An 18,594-nucleotide genomic window follows, 5' to 3' on the forward strand; every position below is an offset into this window, starting at 1 on the left:
GAGCTTAACCCCTTAGTCAAGTAAGCATGCAAACAAGTGCAGAGCCTGAACCACGAGCAAGCAAGTACATGACTCTACGTGGTCACTCAGTGACAGAACTGGACTGACTTGGGGGAACAGTCCAGACCTCCCCGCTGAGAACCGGGTAACCACTGACAGCAGCTCTAGGCCACCTCTGCCCCCGCCCACTGTGAACCAGGGCAAGTCGCTGCCTCTCCGGACCACAGTATCGCTGTTTTACGAAGAGAGCCCAGATGATCTAATTTTCCTCCCACTCTGGTGGCCGGGGGTTTTCCTCCCCAAAGACCACGGGTCTCACTCCAAAGCTACTAACTGGCACGTGGTGTCCTGACATTAGAGCGAGGTACTCCCGCCGTTGCCTCCCCCCTGTCCAGGAGGCCTCTGTCTGTTCCGGTCGTCACGGCAACCGCCCGGGCCCTCCTCCGGCGGGCGCGGGCGGAAACTTCCCGTGACGACTGCAAGCACCCGCTACCAGGCGCCCCATTTGCCAGGTTAAAACATGGCCACCGCCGCAACACCCGACTCCAGTTTCTCGCTGAATACCCGGGCCTGAGCAGCCCCGGAGGCCACGCCAGGGCAGGAAAGGGAAGAACGGCCCCGCCCGCAGGCTGGCAGGGTTTCCGGAAACCCTCACGCCTTCCTTAGCACCCCGGCCTCTCCCCAGGCACCCGACCACCGCCCTAGAACGTCACTTCCGTCGGTCCCGGCGTCCAGGATTGACGGCGGCGGCCACCCAATCACAAGCGGGCCCACCCCCGGCCCGGGCGGGGCAGGCTTAGGGCCGGGAAGCCCCGCCCCTCGCCGACGTGTGACGTCGAGTCGCCATGGCCAGCTACCCGTACGGGCAGGTGAGTGTGCGGGGGGGCGGGCGATTCCAGGTAGGGGCTTCGCCGAGTCCAGGCCCAGGCGCCGCCTCGCCTTGTCCGGGCGTTCTCCGCGCCCTTCCTACGCGGAGGCCGGCGTCGGCGAGGTCTCGCGCGCCAGGGAAGGCGAAAGGCTGCTCGGTCGCGCCTGTCTCACGTCACGCAGGACTGCGGGTCTGGGAGGTCGCGTCGCGCCCCCTCTGACGTCGCGCCCGTGAGGATTTGGGGACCTTGGACCCCACGTAATCAGGCGAGGCTCTGATTACCTCCTCGGGGCTCCCGGGGGGCTGCCGACGGGCTCACCCGCGCCAGCAGAACTGAGACAACTGGTTGCGCCTGCCACGTTCGGGGCGTCGGATAAAAATACACCCCTGACGTACTGCGTGCGAAGAATCGGGAGAATCTTGATTGACCCGCTTCTGCGGGTCCCACGAGTGACCTTGCTCGTTTAGGCTGACCCCTCCGTTTCATGCATGGGAACAGTGAAACCCAGAGAAGACGCAGAACTTACCCGAGGCCCCCGGGCGGGCAGCGGAACCCGGAAGCTGTCGGCACAGGCCTCTTACCCCCTCCCCAGCCCATTTCGATCCAGCCAAGAGCACCACAGCCAGGGGATTCTGTGACCAGAAGCCTCTGTTGGATGACGGATCGGTAGAGTGGTTAAGTTCAGCCTGGAGTCAGCAGGTTCACCCCTTGGCCCCACCTCTTAAATAGTTAGGAGCCGTTAAGCAAGGTATTTTGCTTCTGTGAGCCTGTTTCCCCGTCCATAAAATAGGGCCCAATAAATAGGGTCTACTTGAGAGAGCTGTCGTGAATAGCAAGCTGTCATGCTTGTAAAGCATTTGGTACTTCTAAGAGTCTAACAGTATTTTAGTATTTGGATTTTTTTTTTTTTTTAAGACTCCTAGGTCAGTGCCAGGAGGGTCCTCAAAATAGTCCCTTTATTTTAAGAAACTGAAGCCCAGAGAGGCTCCTGAGTTGCCCAAGATCATACTAATTTAGGAGGTAAAACCCATGCAGGGGGGATGCCTGGGTGGCTCAGTGGTTGAACGTCTGTCTGCCTTTGGCTCAGGGTGTGATCCTGGAGACCTGGGATTGAGTCCCAGGTCGGGCTCCCTGCATGGGGCCTGCTTCTCTCTCTGCCTGGGTCTCTGCCTCTCTGTGTCTCTCATGAATAAATAAATTAAATATTTAAAAACCCATGCAGGGAAAATTGGAAAATAAAATTATATGGGATATTAGCGATCAACTGAGTATAGTCCCATGCCAAAAGAGAGGTGAGGGAGTACAGCCCTGTATGGCTTTTGTACACAGTATTTGAACCTTTTTAATCTCAGTGATGAAGGTCCTGTAAGCATGCTAGCAGAGATTATTGTCCCAAGGTTATTGCTGAGGAAGGAGCCCAAAGAGGTTAAGTGGCTTGCTCCTTTTCGTTGCATTTTTAGCAGAGGTAGAAAAAAAAAGCTGATGTTAAGAGGAAGTATAATCTAGCAGGGCTTCCAAAGCTCCATTCCATTGGTTGGGTCTTACGAAATGTTAATAGGTATTGCTAATAGAGGAGGATTCTGTGGTTAAATAAGTTTGGGAGATACTCCATGAAATACTCCGTGAATAAGTTTGTTCAACACGGGGCATCTCAGAATTCTTAATTTGTCAATATGCTTTTGTAAATCTGCCATTGAGGGATAGAATATGCAGTATTTTTAAACTTATTTAACTGTGGAACTACCTCCCACTCCCAACTCCCCTTTTAAAAAAATTTCTGGTCATTTTTTGGTACAGCTACTATCTTGGGGGAACACAGTTTGGGAAAACATTGCTATGGTGCGTTGTTTTTTAGTGGATGGTCTGTGTCAGAATCACCAGGAAGTTTGTTTAGAAAGCACACCTTTGGGGATACCTGGGTGACACAGTCAACTGAGCATCTGACCTGGTGTCAGCTCAGGTCATGATCTCAGGGTTGTGAGATTGAGCCCTGCATCAGGTTCTGCACTCTGCACAGAGATTGCTTGGGATTCTCTCTCCCTTCCCCTCTGTACCTGCCTGCTATGCTCTCTCCTTTCTCTCTCTCTCTCTCTTTCTCTTTCTCTCAAATAAAATAAAATAAAATAAAATAAAAAGGCACACTTTTGGGTTCTACCTCAGACCTATTCCATACCCAGGAAGGGCCCAGGAATCTACATCTTAATAAGTTTCTGGAGGTATTTTGTAAGCATCTTAGAGGCAGTAACATGGAAATTAAGAGCCTAAGCTTCCAGGTTGGATACAACTGGGCTAGAATCCTAATTCTAGCACTTAATAGTTATATGCCCTTGGACAAACCATCTAAGGGCTCTGACCATCAGTTTGCTCACCTTTAAGAAGGGAGGAATAATACTTCATAGGGCTGAAATGAAGACAAACTGTGATAAAGCTTGCAGTGAGCTTGGCACTGTGCTGATACCAAGTGTGTGCCAGTGCCTGGTGGTGGCTCTTGCTGCTGGGATCACTGTTAGGCCACATGGCCTGGGCTTCTGCTCAGAGTGAAATTCTGAAAAAGAGCATGGAGAGAACAGTGTCTAGAATAGAAGAAATGCTTTTATCCCCCCCATCATACCCTGTCCACCTGTCCAACTCCTGGTCCAAGGTATTCCAACAAAATACCTGGTGGTTTTATTTGTTATTTATTTATTTATTTATTTATTTATTTTTAATTTTTTTTTTTTTTTAATGATAGTCACACACAGAGAGAGAGAGGCAGAGACACAGGCAGAGGGAGAAGCAGGCTCCATGCACCGGGAGCCCGACGTGGGATTCGATCCCGGGTCTCCAGGATCGCGCCCTGGGCCAAAGGCAGGCGCTAAACCGCTGCGCCACCCAGGGATCCCCACCTGGTGGTTTTAAAGCATACAAAGGCTTAGTGCCACCTCCCCTCTGCCCAGAACATAGCAGGATTCCAATAAACTCTAATCTTCTGCTGCCTCCAGCCCTGGGGCCCTTGAGCATGGACTGGGTGTTGGAGTAGTGAAACTCAATTACCCTTTGGTCCTGGGTGGTGGGGGCAGTTTGATGGGTTTCAGTGATTGAGAGTTTGGTGTCTGAGACTGAGAGATTTGCCTTCACATTCCTGCTCTGTCATTTCCTGGCAGAAATTTCTTGCCAAAGTCCAAGGCTCAGTTTCCCCTTCTTTAAAATGGGGTCATAAGAGTACCTACCTCAAGAGTTATTAAAGGAGGTAATTCGTGTAAAGTGTTTGGCATGGCATTTGGCATGTAGTAAATACTCCAAGGAAAGAGCAATACAAATAGATGACTTGTGGAATCAGTGTGATAAGCATTAAATGGGAGTGAGTGTAAGGTACTAGAATGGCACAGGAGGGATGCCTAACTAAGTCTGGGTGGGAGGAAGTCTTCTTAAAGGAGGTGACATTGAAGCCAAAAGCTGAGTCACCAGTATGTGTTAGCTGAGTCAAGAAAGTAGAGGGAATAGCATGCACAAAGGTCAGCAGACGAGAGTCCAGTATTTGGGAGGAATTTCAAGAGATCAATATACCGTGAAGAAGGGGGAAGGACTAAGAAATGGGACCAGAAAGCTAAGCAAGGACTAGATCCTCAAGGACTTTGCACGCCTTTTGAGGGAGGCTGGACTTCATCCTGATTAATGAGGGAGCTGTAGAGGGAGCCGTAGAAGAGTCTTCTGTCATTTGTGCTTCGGAGCTGGTACCTTGGGGCCACTGGGAGACTGGACTGAAACAGGAGACACTTGAGGCAGGGAGACTGGTTTCAAAGCCGTTGAAGTACCCCCTTGGTTAGAGAGAACTGTCGGGCTGGCAAAGAGAAGCATTTGGGAGGTAGGATTGGGAAAACTTGATCCCTAATTGGGCTGATGGAGGGGACGAAAGAGGAGGTCCCAGGAGGGCACTAGGGCTTCAGGTGTGGGGGACTGAGGACAGAGGGGAGGGGTAGGTTTGGAGGGAAGGTCCAGGAGGTTGTTGGATACGTGCGTCTACAGCCCGGGAGAGATGAAGCTGGACAGAACATGTTTGGAGTGTCAGCACAGGGCCGTAATTGAAGGCTTGGGAGAGCTCTTGGCCCACTGTTCATTTGCTGCAGGTTTCTGGCCTTTAAATATTTTAGGAGGCTCTGCTGGTGAATGCCCAAACCACTCCTGTCATCTTGATTGTTTAACCCCTTAATATGTGCTTTAGCCTCCTCTGGCCGACACTTATGGGGCAGCCCCAGAGCACAGGCCTCTTTTTGCAAGACAGCTTACTCCCTTCCCCATCAGGACTCCACATGGACCAACCTTTGATATCTCTGAATTTCATGAGCGTTTTGGGATGAACCCTCAGAGCCAAAGGAAGATATAGAACTTCCTGAGTGGGTTATCTAGGAGAAGGTGAGCTCCCCACCACTTGCAGGAATGCAAACAGATCCAAAATGATGCTGCATCATCTCCCTAGAGGTTGGACTGGAGGCTTTTTGAGATCTCTTATAGTACCATGCCTCTCAAATCAGGTCTAGGTGCTGGGGTGAAAAAAGAGTAAGATTCTTCTGAGTCTCCCTGATTTCCGGGCTTGAATCATCTTCCAGCCCTTCCCCCTTCGGCCTTGTCCACTGTAGGAATCCATCATATTGAGGACAATCCCTGTTCAGTCACAATTGAGAGAACAACAGAAGGTAGTAGGGTAGAGGCCCTGTTTTGAATCCCAACTCACCAGTTCTAGTTGTGTCATCACAGGCACACTAGTAAACCCTATACCTTAATTTTCTCATGAGTAACATGGGAGTAATAGCACTTCCTTCGCAGGACTCAGTTCAGGGGGAGCCAGCTGAACCGCAAGCACCTTGCAGAGCCTCAGGAAAATGTTAATTGCCCCTTCCCCCACCGGCCCCAGTATATCAAATATAGTTTATGTGCAATCAATAAAGACCTAAGGAGGGGCGCCTGGCTGGCCCAGTCAGCGGAGCATGTGGAGCATGCGACTCTTGATCATGGGGTTGCGTCCGAGACCCATGTTGGGTGTAGAGATTACTTGAGAATAAAATCTTGAGGGCAAAAAAAGACCTAGGGATAGTTTTCTGTGTTGCTCCAGAACCATGATTGCTGCACTCTTCCTGCCTGTCTTCCTTCCTTCCCCCCTCTCCCTCCCTCAATCTTGTGTTGATCAACACGAAATGCCCTTGGGAAAAATCTCAGAAGGGTTGGCAGCGTGGAGTAGCATAAAAGAACAGGGAGTCAGGGACTCCAGTTTTTGTGTCTGGTTGAGACGTTCACGAACAACTCAGTGACCCTGGGAACCATCGTCCCCAGACTTCCTCCCCGGTCTGGGTTCTGCCTCAGTTGGTGGCTCCGCTTCATCTGTGCATGCTGGATACCTGAGTCATTCTGAATGCTTCCCTTTCCTCCCCCCTCCATCTCTTTCCTAATCGAATTAGCTATCAAGTCATGTCTAGCCTATCTCTGAAATAGCTTCAGAATCCATCCTGCCCTCTCCATGTCTAAGTCCGCTGTCTGGTTCAAGCCCTGCCTGCCTAGCACCTGGGCTGCTGCCTCCCCCGCTAGCTCATCCTCCGCCCTGCTGCTGGTTAATTCTCTAAACAGGGCTCTGATCACGTTCCTCCTCTATTGGGAACCCTTCTATGGCGCTCTGTTTCCTCAGGCATAAAGCCCAAACTCTTCAGAGCGGTATTCATCTGTTCAAATATTTATGGAGGCTTGCAGGTGCCAGGCACTGTGCTGGAGCCTGGGTGCCCTGATGAATGGGGCCCAGTGTCTGGCCTTGGGGTGCCCACTGTTGCACGGAGGAGACACAGACAGATAGAAGGTCCTCTAAGACACTGGTAACTCATCCTACTGACCGAGATGCGGCAGGAGGGGAGCTTGGTCAAGGAATGTGGAAAGAGTCTGCCTTTTTGAGTTCACCTTGCATTCCTGCCCCCACCCTTGGTCTTCAGCCATTTCCCCCCATCTCTCTGGGCTCACTCACAGGTCTGTGCCCGTCTTCTCCCTCCTGTCTGGAATGTCCTTTCCTGCTCTCCTTTTGGGGAATACCTGGGCATCCTTCAAGGCCAGCTTCAGTATCACTCCTGCCTCCTCCAGGAAGCCTTCCTTGACCCACTTCATGCATTTCTTCATTTGATTGCTCATTTGTCACTCAAAAAAAAGAACAAATTCCTGTCTGTGCCTCCTTAATAGCATTTAAGTAGAGTTTGGTGGCACCAACCGAACTGTGTCTTAATCACTGATGGGACCCTCAGGGACAGGCCCTATTTAGTTTTGCACCCCTGCCTAGTACGGCACACTCTATAAGTGCTTGCCGGATGAAGTCCTTGGAGTCGTGTGCCTCAGTTTCTTCCTCTGAAAAGCAACCGACTAATACCTTCCTTTGTTCTGTTAGGGGACTGTTGGCATTTGTGCGTTTGTCAAAGTGCTCTGTGAAACGTAGTGCTGAGGGTTCTAACACAGGACAGATAGGAAAGGATTTAGCTGCTGCCAGACTGCACCAAACCGAGCAGGTCCCTGGAATGTGTGACAGTGACAGGGTCAGAAGACCTGCCAGTAGCACCTGCTTTGTTGGTCTGGGGGCATTTCCCAGGGGGAAGGCCTGTGCCTCAGGTGCCCTAGGCCAGGGACAGTTTATAGCTTTGTTCACTGGGCTGGTTGCTGAGCAGTTGCTTTTTGGCTTGGGGTCGGCTTGTTCTTTGGGTGTGCCCAGACTCTGCAGGGCCCCCACCCCTTTCTCCATCCAGCATGGGAGTCCGGTGCCCTGCTGCTTAAGGAACCGGCACTGTAGCTCAGGGCAGTGGGAGTACCGAGCCCGCGGGTGTGGTAGGGGGGTGGTCTGGCTCCACCTCTGCCTCCAGCTCCAAGTGATCTGAACAAGACCCTTTCCCTCTTAGTTTCCCCATCCTGATCCTGAAAGGGTTAGGCTAGACGGCCCCCTCCCGGGCACCCTCCCATCACACTGCTCCAGCTCTCTTGGAATCTCTTTCATCCTTTTCATCCCAGCTTAAAGCTGCTTTCTCATGGAAACTCCCTCCATCACCCTCTTTGCTTTCTGGTTCATGGCGCAGGCTTGTGTGTCCACTTGAAACACCTGGTTCCTTATGCTGTTTTGTTAGATGTTAATGGAGAGTGTTTCTGTGCTTCTGCAGTTCACTGGAAGCTCCTTCAGACCGTTTCACACCTTTATACGCCGCCCCCCCTCCAAGATTTTACCTGCTCCAGGGCTTGGCTGAGGATGATGAATATGATAAAAACAGCAGCCAAGATTTATAGATCATTTGCTCTATGCCAGGCACTGTTGTAAGAACTTGTTTTCTCACATCAGTGGTTTTCAGACTGTCTCTTGAGTCACTGTGGGGCGTTTACAGAGCTCCCTGAGGATCTAACAAAGGCGGGCCCTGTGTGGTTGGGGCTATGAAACCCCCACCGTGCTTCAACCAAAGCCACTTTTATCAGTTTTTTAAAGTTTTATCAAAAGAGTCTTTAGCTAAAAGTTAGACTGGCAAGGTTCTGCTGCATTTATTTCTTGTAATCAGCAGAGTGATGCAGTGAGGGAGAGATTATTGTATTTTATTTGTGAGGGAGCAGGCACAGAGATTGAGCCCGGGGCCCCCAGCGAGAACTCAGCTGGTGAGTGCAGTTTTGAATTGAGATTGGTCTGTGACTTCACTGTAAAGAAGTCTTGCTGCCAGCTCTAGCAGCTTGCAGGGCAGCAGAGCTCCCAGCATGCCCAGTGGGGAAGGTGGAGGGAAGGACCTGAAGCCTCCCTTCCTTCAACCAGCAGACCTCCTTTAAGATGAAGTGTAAGTTCGGCCTCAGGCCTCAGCCTTGAGGGCAAGTGTCCCAGACGCTGTCAAACACAATAAAGAGGGCAGCCCCCATGGTGGCTCAGCAGTTCAGCCCAGGGCCTGATCCTGGAGATCAAGGATCGAGTCCCACGTCCGGCATCCCTGCATGGAGCCTGCTTCTCCCTCTGCCTGTGTCGCTGTCTCTGTATGTGTGTGTGTGTGTCTCTCATAAATAAATAAAATCTTAAAAAAAAAAAAAAAAAAAAACAACTCCACAATAAAGAGAGCAAGTCCAGGCTCTCAGCAGTTGGGCTACTAGTGTGCCTTATAGGTTTATCTAGAACAAGTCTAGGTGGTACCTCCTCAGAGCTGGGCCCTGCTGCTCCCTGGACCTCTGAGCCCAGCCTGTGTGCAGCTGTGTTGGGGCTGTGCTCTGTGCTCAGAGCCATGAACACTGAGTGTGGGGCTCCCTGGCTAGTGGTGTGGGGACGAGGACAAGAGAGGGAGCGACCCCTTGTACGTGCTAATGTACAGATGGCCTGGGTCCTGGCCACGACCCCTCCCTCCACACAGTCTATCTGCGATTTTTCTGGACTGGAGTCTCCTCCTGTGTCAGAGCGCTTCATGTGTCTGGTCTCATTTCATTCACATGCCAACCTGGGAGTTAGGCACTATTATTCCCATTTAAGAGAATAAGAACAAAGGATATGGAGGCTTCGAGATGGCAAGTCATTAGTCTGGTTAGGAAGTGGCAAAACTGGAACTCACACTGGTCCTTTTCGACTCTCACTGTTGCCACTATGGTGCCTGAGGATCAGGGGACTCCCCTGCCTGTCTCACAGAGTCATGAGTGAGAAGGGGAAATGCTTTTGTATCTCGAGCTGTTGGAAGATAAGGAAGACATGCTGGAGATGAGCCCGTGCAATGGATATAGTGTTCATGATTGAAGAGGGTCAGGGTGTGTGTGATGGAGATTGCATTTGCACTATGCATTGTCCAGATGGAGATGGAGGTAGCACGGGGTGAGGATCTGGGATTTTGATTCATATGCTTCCTCATTCATTCAGTAAATATTTACTGAGCATCCATTCAGCGCTGGGGGCTAGGGACAAAGCAGCAAACCAGACATGATCCCAGGCCATCACAGAGCCTCTTGATATGATGGAAAGGGGAGCTAGGAGGGCAGGATTCCAGCCCTTCCCCACAGGTCATTGGTGGTATGACCTTGGGTAGGTATTATTTTCTCTAGAAGGTTGTCCGTCTGAGCAATGACGTCATAATTCTAGCCCTGCCTACAGGATCAGTTGAAAGAGTGGCAGTAGCAATGGTTTGTGACTATAAAGTGCCATACTCTGGCTGGTTTCTGGCCTTCCCATTCTAACTGGTACTTTGTTCTTCTTGCAGGGCTGCCCAGGAGGTGGAGGACAAGCACCCGGAGCCCCTCCGGGTAGCTACTACCCCGGACCCCCCCATGGTGGAGGACAGTATGGCAGTGGGGTACCCCCAGGTGGTGGCTATGGAGGGGGTCCTGCCCCCGGAGGGCCTTATGGACCACCAGCTGGTGGGGGACCCTATGGGGGGCTCCCCTCTGGAACTCCAGGAGGACTATATGGTGGTGCGGCCCCGGGGGGCCCCTATGGTCAGCCACCTCCAAATTCCTACGGTGCCCAGCATCCTGGGCCTTATGGACAGGGACCTCCTCCAGGTAAGTAAGGATCTTGGACTCCAGGTGCCTCTGACTATGCTGGGTTATCCAGGGCCCATCCTTGCCCTTCCTGTGGGTACGCAGGCAGCCTGGTCACTGGCACCCTAGCATCTTGCCTGTATCTCCAGCTTGCATCAGCAGAACCAGAAGTCTGCTAGTTAGCTTTGCTGTGGTAACAACTCCAGAATCACTTCGGCTTACAACAACAAACATTTATTTCTATTGCTTGCTCACACGCACTTACTCTTGCTTACGCGTCAGCAGCTGTGGATTTGGCTGCTGAGGTTCTGTGCCACGTGTCTTTTCTTTCCAGATCCAGGCGGAAGGAGAAGCCCTTATTTGGGATATGCTGTTCTGGTGGCAAGAAAAACCGGGAGGGCTAGGAGGAATGCACAATGTCTCTTAAAAGCTTCTGTGCTGAAGTACTTCCACTCATATGCTGTTGGCCAAACCACATCTCTTGGTCAAGCCTGACATGAGTAGGATGGAAGTGGATGTTCCTCTCATGCAGGGGCTCTGCAAGCCACCAGGCAGGGGAGAGGATGTACAGTGCTCTTATGGGGTTGGGGGGAGGGCATGGATTAGCAAATAGTTGAAAGCGGTATACCATGGGGGAGAACCCATTTCTGTGTGAGGGAGACTGGCCACTATATAGAAAGGCAAACATAGTTGCTGAGAGCCTGGGCTTTTGAGATTAGGCCACATACTGATCTGACCAAATTACCTGACCTCTTTATGTCTCAATGTCCACATCTGTAAAATGGGTGAATGCCACTACCTAACAAGATTATTAATAAGGATTTGATGAGAAGGGGCAGGTAAGCACTGGGTACAGTGGGAAGGGCTTAATATGCAATATTCTGTGGGAGGACTCATTCTGGGACATTCTCAGCGAAGAGGTATCGAGCATGTCATGTGATAGCACTTGTGGCAAGGGCCTCACCCCCGATTGATATATTGAGGCAGACAGGAGAATGATGGGATGCAGGGCAGGTAGAGAGCAGAGATGCTGAAGGTGAGGAATTGGATGAGGAGGGCGGGGTGGGGCAGGGGGCTTGGAGATTCAGTGGAGGCAGAGAGTCCTGGTAGAGGGCTTCAGGCTCAGTGAAAATGACAGAGTGACCTCAGCCAGGTCAGGGAAGGTGAGTGTCTAGATCCCTGTTTCCTCCCAAACTAATTTAGTCAGCCTCTTCACAGAATGCTTATTCCCGGGAGACCAAGCTTCTAGGCTGCGCGCTGGTGCACCTGCAGGACCTCCCAGGAATGGCCCTGTGGGGAGGCTGCTGCATCTCAGCACGCATTCCAGGGCAGGTGGCCCTGAGGAAAGAGCTCACACCTCGGGGGTTCTAAACACAGTCAGTGGCATTGATCTTGTTAGAGCCCCGAGTTTCTGACTGTTTGCTTTCAGCTCAGCAGCTTCATGGTGAAGTTACTCATCCTTCTAAAATCTCGTCTGTGAGCTCTCATGAGGTCGCTGCAGGTAAAGGAGCCCCTGCCTGGGAGGCTCATCCCTTTGGGGCCTGAGGCTGGAGACCATGTCTGGGCTGTAGAGAGAGGAAAGCTGTCCCTCAGACTCTCAGCTGCTCACCGTATGCAGCTTCCCCTTGTGTGGCCACTGTGGCCTTTTCTCTGGTGCGGCTTATGTCTCCCTGCAGCAGTGCTGCTTAAAGCATGGCCCAGAGCTCACTTGCATGGGAGTCACCTGGAAGGCCCCACCTCAGCCCCCCTGGATGAGTCCAGGATCTAAAGTGCCAGCACCTTGCTCTATGATGAGACACATTTGCCCATTGGAGGTGCCCCACTGCCCTCAGGAAAGATCCTAAAGGTGCTCAAGACCCAGCCCCAATGCCTGCCACGGCCCCTCCCTGCCATCCACCTGAGTCCCATTTGTGTGCCTCTGAACACACCTTGCCCCTGCTGCCTGCCTGCCTTCTTCCCGTCGTAGCTCTTTTCTCCTCCTTTCAGATGGCCCTTCCTCTGGGAAGATGTGCCTGCATGCGGGGCCACGCCCTTTGCCAGAGCTCCATTTTGCTGTTCTCTCATTTACCCATCATATAGCTCTGGGAAGTAGGTCTGTTTTGGGAATAGGGGAAGCAGTACTCAGAAGACTAAATCATTTGTCTAAAGTCACACCAGCTAATGAGGATCAGTGCTCTTTGCTTCCAGAGCCTGGGCTTTGTCAGGCAAAATGCCTAGACCACATGTCCCAGAGACTCTGTCCCAGCGCCATGGCCCTCACTCCCTGTGGTACAGCTGCTGTTTCAGGAAGGGGTTTTGGGGCCTGCCTGGATTTCCCTTACACGGAGGTAGGACTAGGCCCTCAGTCAAGCAGACTGTTTTCTTCAGGCCTCGCCTTTGGGCCTAGGTGGTGGCTTTTGTGCTCCACCACAGCTGGTGGCTGCCTCTGATGCTGCTTTGTGGGAAGGAGCCCTCTGGGTGGCCAGTTCACTCTGTAGGCTCTCCAGTCCTGTATAGCTCTGGCTTTTCTCTAAGATAGGCCGGTATACTTCACTTTCATCTCCCACCCCTTTACCCTGCATGTCTTTCCAAATGAATGATACTTTCCCCCACCTTCTGAGAGACACACAAAGCTACTTGAACCACAACAGCGCCAGTAAGCAGTTAGATAGTACTTAGATTATACCAGATGCTGACTTCAAGATTTTCATATATTGTGTCTTCACAATAACCTGATGAAGTAGATGCTCCTGTTTCCTCATTTTACAGATAAGAAAACTGAAACAATTTAAATAAACCAAGGACACAAATAGGGGAGCTGGGCCTTAAGCCACGAGGCCAGCTGTGGCATGAATTGAGCACCTTCCCTGTCTGTGTCTGGCTCTGTGCTAGCCGTTGGGGACTCAGAAATGAGTTAGGGGGGCATCTTGCCATAGGTTGCTCCAACTCTAACCTGGAAGAGGGTAGAAGAAAACATGTACCCAGGTGATCAGAGCCATAGGAGAGAAGGTGTATAAAAGGAGAAGAAAAGGAAGCCTGTCCAGAGGTGGAAGAAGAGGGAAGGTTTTATGGAAGTAACAGCATTTTATTTGGGTCTTGCAGGGGGACAGGAAATGATGCAGAGATGAGGGAGAAGGGTTTCCATGGCAGGGAACAGGGAGTAAAGCCTCTGTGGTGGGAATAAGCAGGGATGGCTAAGAGTAAGACTAATGCTTCATCTGGGCTGGAACAGAGCTGAGAGGGGGACAGAGATGGAGCGGTAGGCAAGAGTGGACCACTTGCAGGGGGACTCGGAATGCTGTATTAAGGATGCTGGATTTTATTTTGTAGGTGGTGGGGAGTCTCAAAAGAGTTTTGAGTTGGGTTGGGGGGAATGGGTTAGAACCGAGCTGGATTTTAAAGATTACTTGGTAGCAAGTGAAGAGTGGTGGAGAGTAGCCATAAGGATGATTTGGTTAGGCCTTTGGGGTTGTTACAACAGTCCACATGAGAGGTGTCTGAACTAGGGCAGGTGTGTAGGAGCGGGGAGGAGGTACAGAACTGGGCAGCTCTCTGGTTGCGTGGGGCTGAGGAGGTGACAGAAATGTCTGACACCTCCTCAGTGAGGCTTATGCATTGGAGCTGATGGGGAACAAGAAGAGATGGTGTTCTGTGGCCACATACACTCCCGTGGCTCCTGATAGAGTATGTCCACTGTCGCTGTGTTTGGGGAGTCAGACATGGATCAGACCTGGTTCCCACATCAGAGAGCCCCCTGCTGCTGCGACTCTCAAAATACCTGTTTCTGGGCTGTGCATGTTAACTGCTCAGCAAACATTTTTGGGTTCCCAGTCTGTGGGGAAGAGATAACCCTTCTTTTCCTAGCATTGTTAGTCACCTGGAAACTCCCTGTTCCTTAGAAACTTAAGATCAAAGAGAGAAATGACTGAAACACTGTAGGAAAATCCCAGCAGATTCACAGAATAGAAGCCAGATACAAATACTCATAGCGTTTACATCCAAGGTCCTCTTCCATCAGAGCAAGGCTGTTGGCTTGATGGAAGGCAGGGTAGGTGGACTTGTGAGGCTTTGTGGGTAAGGGATAACTGTCCCCAGGGAGGCACTGGGCCTGGTCCTCCCAGCATGTCTTTGGATTGGCCTTGAGACCTGCCTCTGACTCCTCTGGTTTGCATCCCTTTGTGCAGGTGGCATTCCTCCCAATGTGGATCCTGAGGCTTACTCCTGGTTCCAGTCAGTGGACTCCGATCACAGTGGCTACATCTCCATCAAGGAGCTGAAGCAGGCTCTGGTCAACTCCAACTGGTCCTCTTTCAATGACGAGACATGCCTCATGATGATTAGTAAGTCCTAGCCCTTCCCCATGGGCTTGGGGGGGGGGGGAGAGCTCCCTACTATCTGACGGTGGGTGGGCAGCCATTTGGAGGAGAAATCTTTCAGGCAGGAATTTGGGTTCAAGGTGAAATCCTCTAGAAGGAGAGCTCTTTCCCTTTGATTTTTTTCTCAAGTTCCAGACCTTGTGGAGTCACAGGCTCACTTTTCCGCTCTGCAGAATGGGACTCCCTGCATTGGTGGCAGATGGCATGGAGGGAGTCAGCTGCCAGGCCTGCAGAGAAACTGCAGTTCTGGAAGGGCTAGGGCTGAGAGTGGCCCAGGTGGGGGCTGGTCCGCACTTGACGAGAGTATGTCTCAGGTCCAGGCATCTGGGCCCCAGGCCTGAGGTTCTGGGGAGTCTCCTACTCTGGCCCTCAGTCTCGAAGTTTTTCTTCCCTCCATTCCTTCTCTCCCCAAGACATGTTTGACAAGACGAAGTCAGGCCGCATCGACGTCTATGGTTTCTCAGCCCTGTGGAAGTTCATCCAGCAGTGGAAGAACCTCTTCCAGCAGTATGACCGGGACCGCTCAGGCTCCATTAGCCACACGGAACTGCAGCAAGGTGGGGACCATGGTAGGGACCCTGGACAGGCAAAGCTGGACTTCTTTGTTTGCTCTCTGTGACAGGGAAGGGGGTTCCTCTAGCTTCTGACTACCAGCTGTCCATGTGCTGTCCTCAACACAGGCCCACTCCGCATCCATTCTGTGATCTGGCTGGGGCACTGAGCCAAGATCCAGGGGAAGGGAGCACCTGGTTCCAGGATGAGGCCTGCACTCCCTTGTGATGGTCCTCCTGGCTCTGCTAGGTGAGACAGACCCAGCCGGAAAGGAGCCTCGGGGATGGGAACTCAGCAGCCCAGGGGACCTGGAAGTCAGCATGTGGGGCTCATGGGGCTCTTTCCTCTCTAGTTGCTAGCATAAAGAATGGAAAGAGCCCTGTATAGGGACTCAGAAAGGTGGTTTCTGTTGCCAGCTCTGCTAGAAGGCAGTTTCCTTCCCAACTCTGGGACCGAGATCACACTAAAAGTTGCAGTAGACCAAGATGACCTGAGGCCATAGCTCCAGGTCTGGTTCCAATACTGACTTGAGAAGATGGGTGGTTAGTGGGGTGATAAGAATCTGACGGGGAGCTTTGCCACCTGGGAGGGAGAAAGGGCTCTCCAGAGAACCCGGCCCCTTGCCCTGGCTGTGGATTTCAGTGAGACTAAGTGGGGGTGGGGGTGAGCTCACCGTGGCTGCACCCATTGAGGGGAAAGGACATGACCTGTACTGATCACCTCCTCTTTTGCCCAGTCCCGTTACAGATATTGGTGAGAGTGATACTATCACAACAAAATTTATATTTACTGACTGCTTGTTGTGTCAACACAAGTAAGCACTTCATTCACTCTCCCCGTGTGATAGCTACTGTCTGTTCTTCCCCATTCTTAGGTGAGGGATCTCTTACTATTGCCCTTTTACAGATGAGAGAACCGAGGCCGAGTTTAGGCGACTTGCCTCAGGGCCACAGAGCAAAAGGGGAGCTTTTAGCCTGGGCTGGTAGATACACGGAGAGGAAGAAAGGAAGCCTCCCACCCAGGTGGAGGGACAGAGGAGCACGAAGGCTGTGACCTTGGAATTGCCCAGCAGCCTTTCCTAGGACATGATGATGATTTTATTTTTAACAAGTAACACTGAGTGCTTATTATGTGTCAAGCACTATGCCAAGTGCTTCACAGAATAACCTCCTTTAATCCTTACTAGAACCTACAAACTAAGTCTCATCCTCATTTTAGAGATGATAAGATGGAGGATTAGCAAGGTTAAGCAACTTGCCCAAGGGGCTGTGTTGACTCCAGAGCAGGCCTATCATGTCTGCCTCTGGGCCACACTGCCTCTGATGTCTGCCCTGGGCAGGGGGCTCCCTGAGGGCTCAGGCTTCATTCTCTAGTGCAGATGAGTCACAGATGAGCATGGCTAGCCCTCTGTCATTCTGGGATCCTATGGGCCTGATTAAACAGACAGTAATGGAGATTTGGAGAAAGGGATTGGGGCCTTCCAGCTAAGGGGAGCATCCAGAGAGAGCCCCTCTTGGGCTCCTGCCGTCTCTGACAGACCCCAGGGACTTCTGTCTCCTCTGTTCTGGTGCGTGTCTCCTCACAGTCCCCTGCACTGCCGTGCTCCCCAGAGCTGGCTGATGGCGGTGCTCAAGGCAAGGTTTTGTGTCTGCTCTGTGTGCCCCTCCTCTGCAGCTCTGTCCCAGATGGGCTACAACCTGAGCCCCCAGTTCACCCAGCTCCTGGTCTCCCGCTACTGCCCACGCTCCGCCAACCCTGCCATGCAGCTAGACCGCTTCATCCAGGTGTGCACCCAGCTGCAGGTGCTGACCGAGGCCTTCAGGGAGAAGGACACAGCCGTGCAGGGCAACATTCGGCTCAGCTTCGAGGACTTCGTCACCATGACAGCTTCTCGGATGCTATGATGCAGCCCATCTGGAGAGAGTGGGTGTACTGGGGACCTTTCCTGGCTCCTGAGGGTTGGAGAGGCATGTGGGCCTCTCCTCTTTTCCTGCCCCTCCTAGAAAAAGATCCTTGCCTGATGCAGCACTGTTTCCAAAGAGGGCTGGGAATCCCGTGTCACAGTCAACCAAATAACAGGGACCTGGGCTGAAGCCACACAGGTAGTGGCCTGACCTAAGAGAGGACTGGAAGCTGAATGTCCTTAGAGTCCTGAGTATCTAAATGGCCCAGCCTTATGCCAGGAGCAGGAGATGCCAGTCACTGCAGGGGAGTTAGTGTCTGGTCAGCTGGGCTCTAGCCTGTAGCTTTTCCTTCTGCGCCCTGACACCAGTGGTAGTCGTCATCAGCCTTTTGCTGTTAGCACTTGAGCTCCCTCATGCATCTCAGTCTTGTCAGATGAATCCAGTTTCTCCAAAGTGGAAGCTAACCAAGCATGAGAGAGGTTTGTCTGCAGGACCAAGCGGCTTGGATCCCACCAACCCCATGCCCCAAATCCATGTGTATTGACTTCTGGCTGCCTGGGTGCTGTCCTTGCTTGGGGAGCTCAGACAGCCTGCTCTCTGGGCATCCTTGGCCAGGCTCCCCTTCTGCAGCTTGGACCCCTCCTTTGCCCTCCATTCTCTGCTTGGCTCCAGTCCCCAGGGGACAGTTGCCACCTCCCACTGCCAATGCTCTTTTGTTATTTGTGATTTTTTTCTTTCGGGGCCAAAAGTTCAGTGAAACTGTAAGCTTCAATAAAAGGACAAAACTCTAGACTCTCACATGTCTCATCACACCTTCCTAGCTACAGAGACATCTGCACATCCATTTGGCTACTCATTTATTCTTTGTTCAGTGACCATTTAAGTACCTGCTGTATACACCACCACACCGTGTAGGAAGAAGCGTCTTAGGGGGACATGGCCCACATGGGGCTGGTCCCATTTACCAGGGTGGAGCTGAAGTGTAGGGGCGGGCCAGGTTCATGTGTTCTATCACCGTTTTAGGGCTGGCACTCTGGGCTACAGGCACCACCCCAAGCTTCACAGCATGGTCTTTTTTATTATCTCAAGCCCTACTTTTATCTTCCAGACAACTGCATTTATTAAATCATAACTTTCCCCCCTCTTTTTTTATTAAGCACAGACATCTGTACTTGCTAGCTGGATCATTAGATCAGTGTGATAACCAGTCTACACCAAATGTCTATAGTGATCTAACAGAATTTCAATCAAAAGCTAAGACACCAGACATTGTGGTTTGTTGGAGGACCTTATCATGGGCAACAGTGTAATAATCCTGTTACTCTTGGGGATGAAGATAAGAAAGCTCTTCCTCCCTGCAGTGGGTGGGTGGTTGGGAGCAAGCAGCTCAGTGAGGCCCAGCAGGTGTGTTGGGTTGACCCAGTTCAGCCCTTCTGTCCT

At 51.8% G+C, this 18,594-nt stretch overlaps 1 protein-coding gene and 1 long non-coding RNA gene across 3 annotated transcripts in view; one reads left to right on the forward strand and one right to left on the reverse strand.

Annotated features, from left to right (window-relative positions):
- Positions 1–1,692, reverse strand: part of LOC118354132 (uncharacterized) — a 21,099-nt gene extending 19,407 nt beyond the window's left edge. Inside the window, exon 1 of the long non-coding RNA XR_004814143.2 lies at positions 1,396–1,692. This is a non-coding gene — a long non-coding RNA (uncharacterized LOC118354132). The remainder of the gene's footprint in view (positions 1–1,395) is intronic.
- On the forward strand, positions 713–17,952 carry PEF1 (penta-EF-hand domain containing 1). 2 transcript variants are annotated; one of them, XM_049105139.1, is made up of 6 exons: positions 713–869; positions 10,064–10,364; positions 14,507–14,662; positions 15,112–15,255; positions 15,987–16,064; positions 16,925–17,952. In XM_049105139.1, exons 1-6 carry the CDS (start codon positions 846–848, stop codon positions 17,152–17,154), a joined length of 933 nt encoding a protein of 310 aa, XP_048961096.1. In that variant the 5' UTR covers positions 713–845; the 3' UTR covers positions 17,155–17,952. The 2 variants fall into 2 exon arrangements, with proteins under 2 accessions (XP_048961096.1, XP_025303845.1); XM_025448060.3 differs by lacking the exon at positions 15,987–16,064 and having other exon boundaries at positions 714–869.
- The last annotated feature ends 642 nt before the right edge of the window (positions 17,953–18,594 follow it).

Source organism: Canis lupus, chromosome 2 (assembly GCF_003254725.2).
Source record: "Canis lupus dingo isolate Sandy chromosome 2, ASM325472v2, whole genome shotgun sequence".
Taxonomy (NCBI): Eukaryota; Metazoa; Chordata; class Mammalia; order Carnivora; family Canidae; genus Canis; species Canis lupus.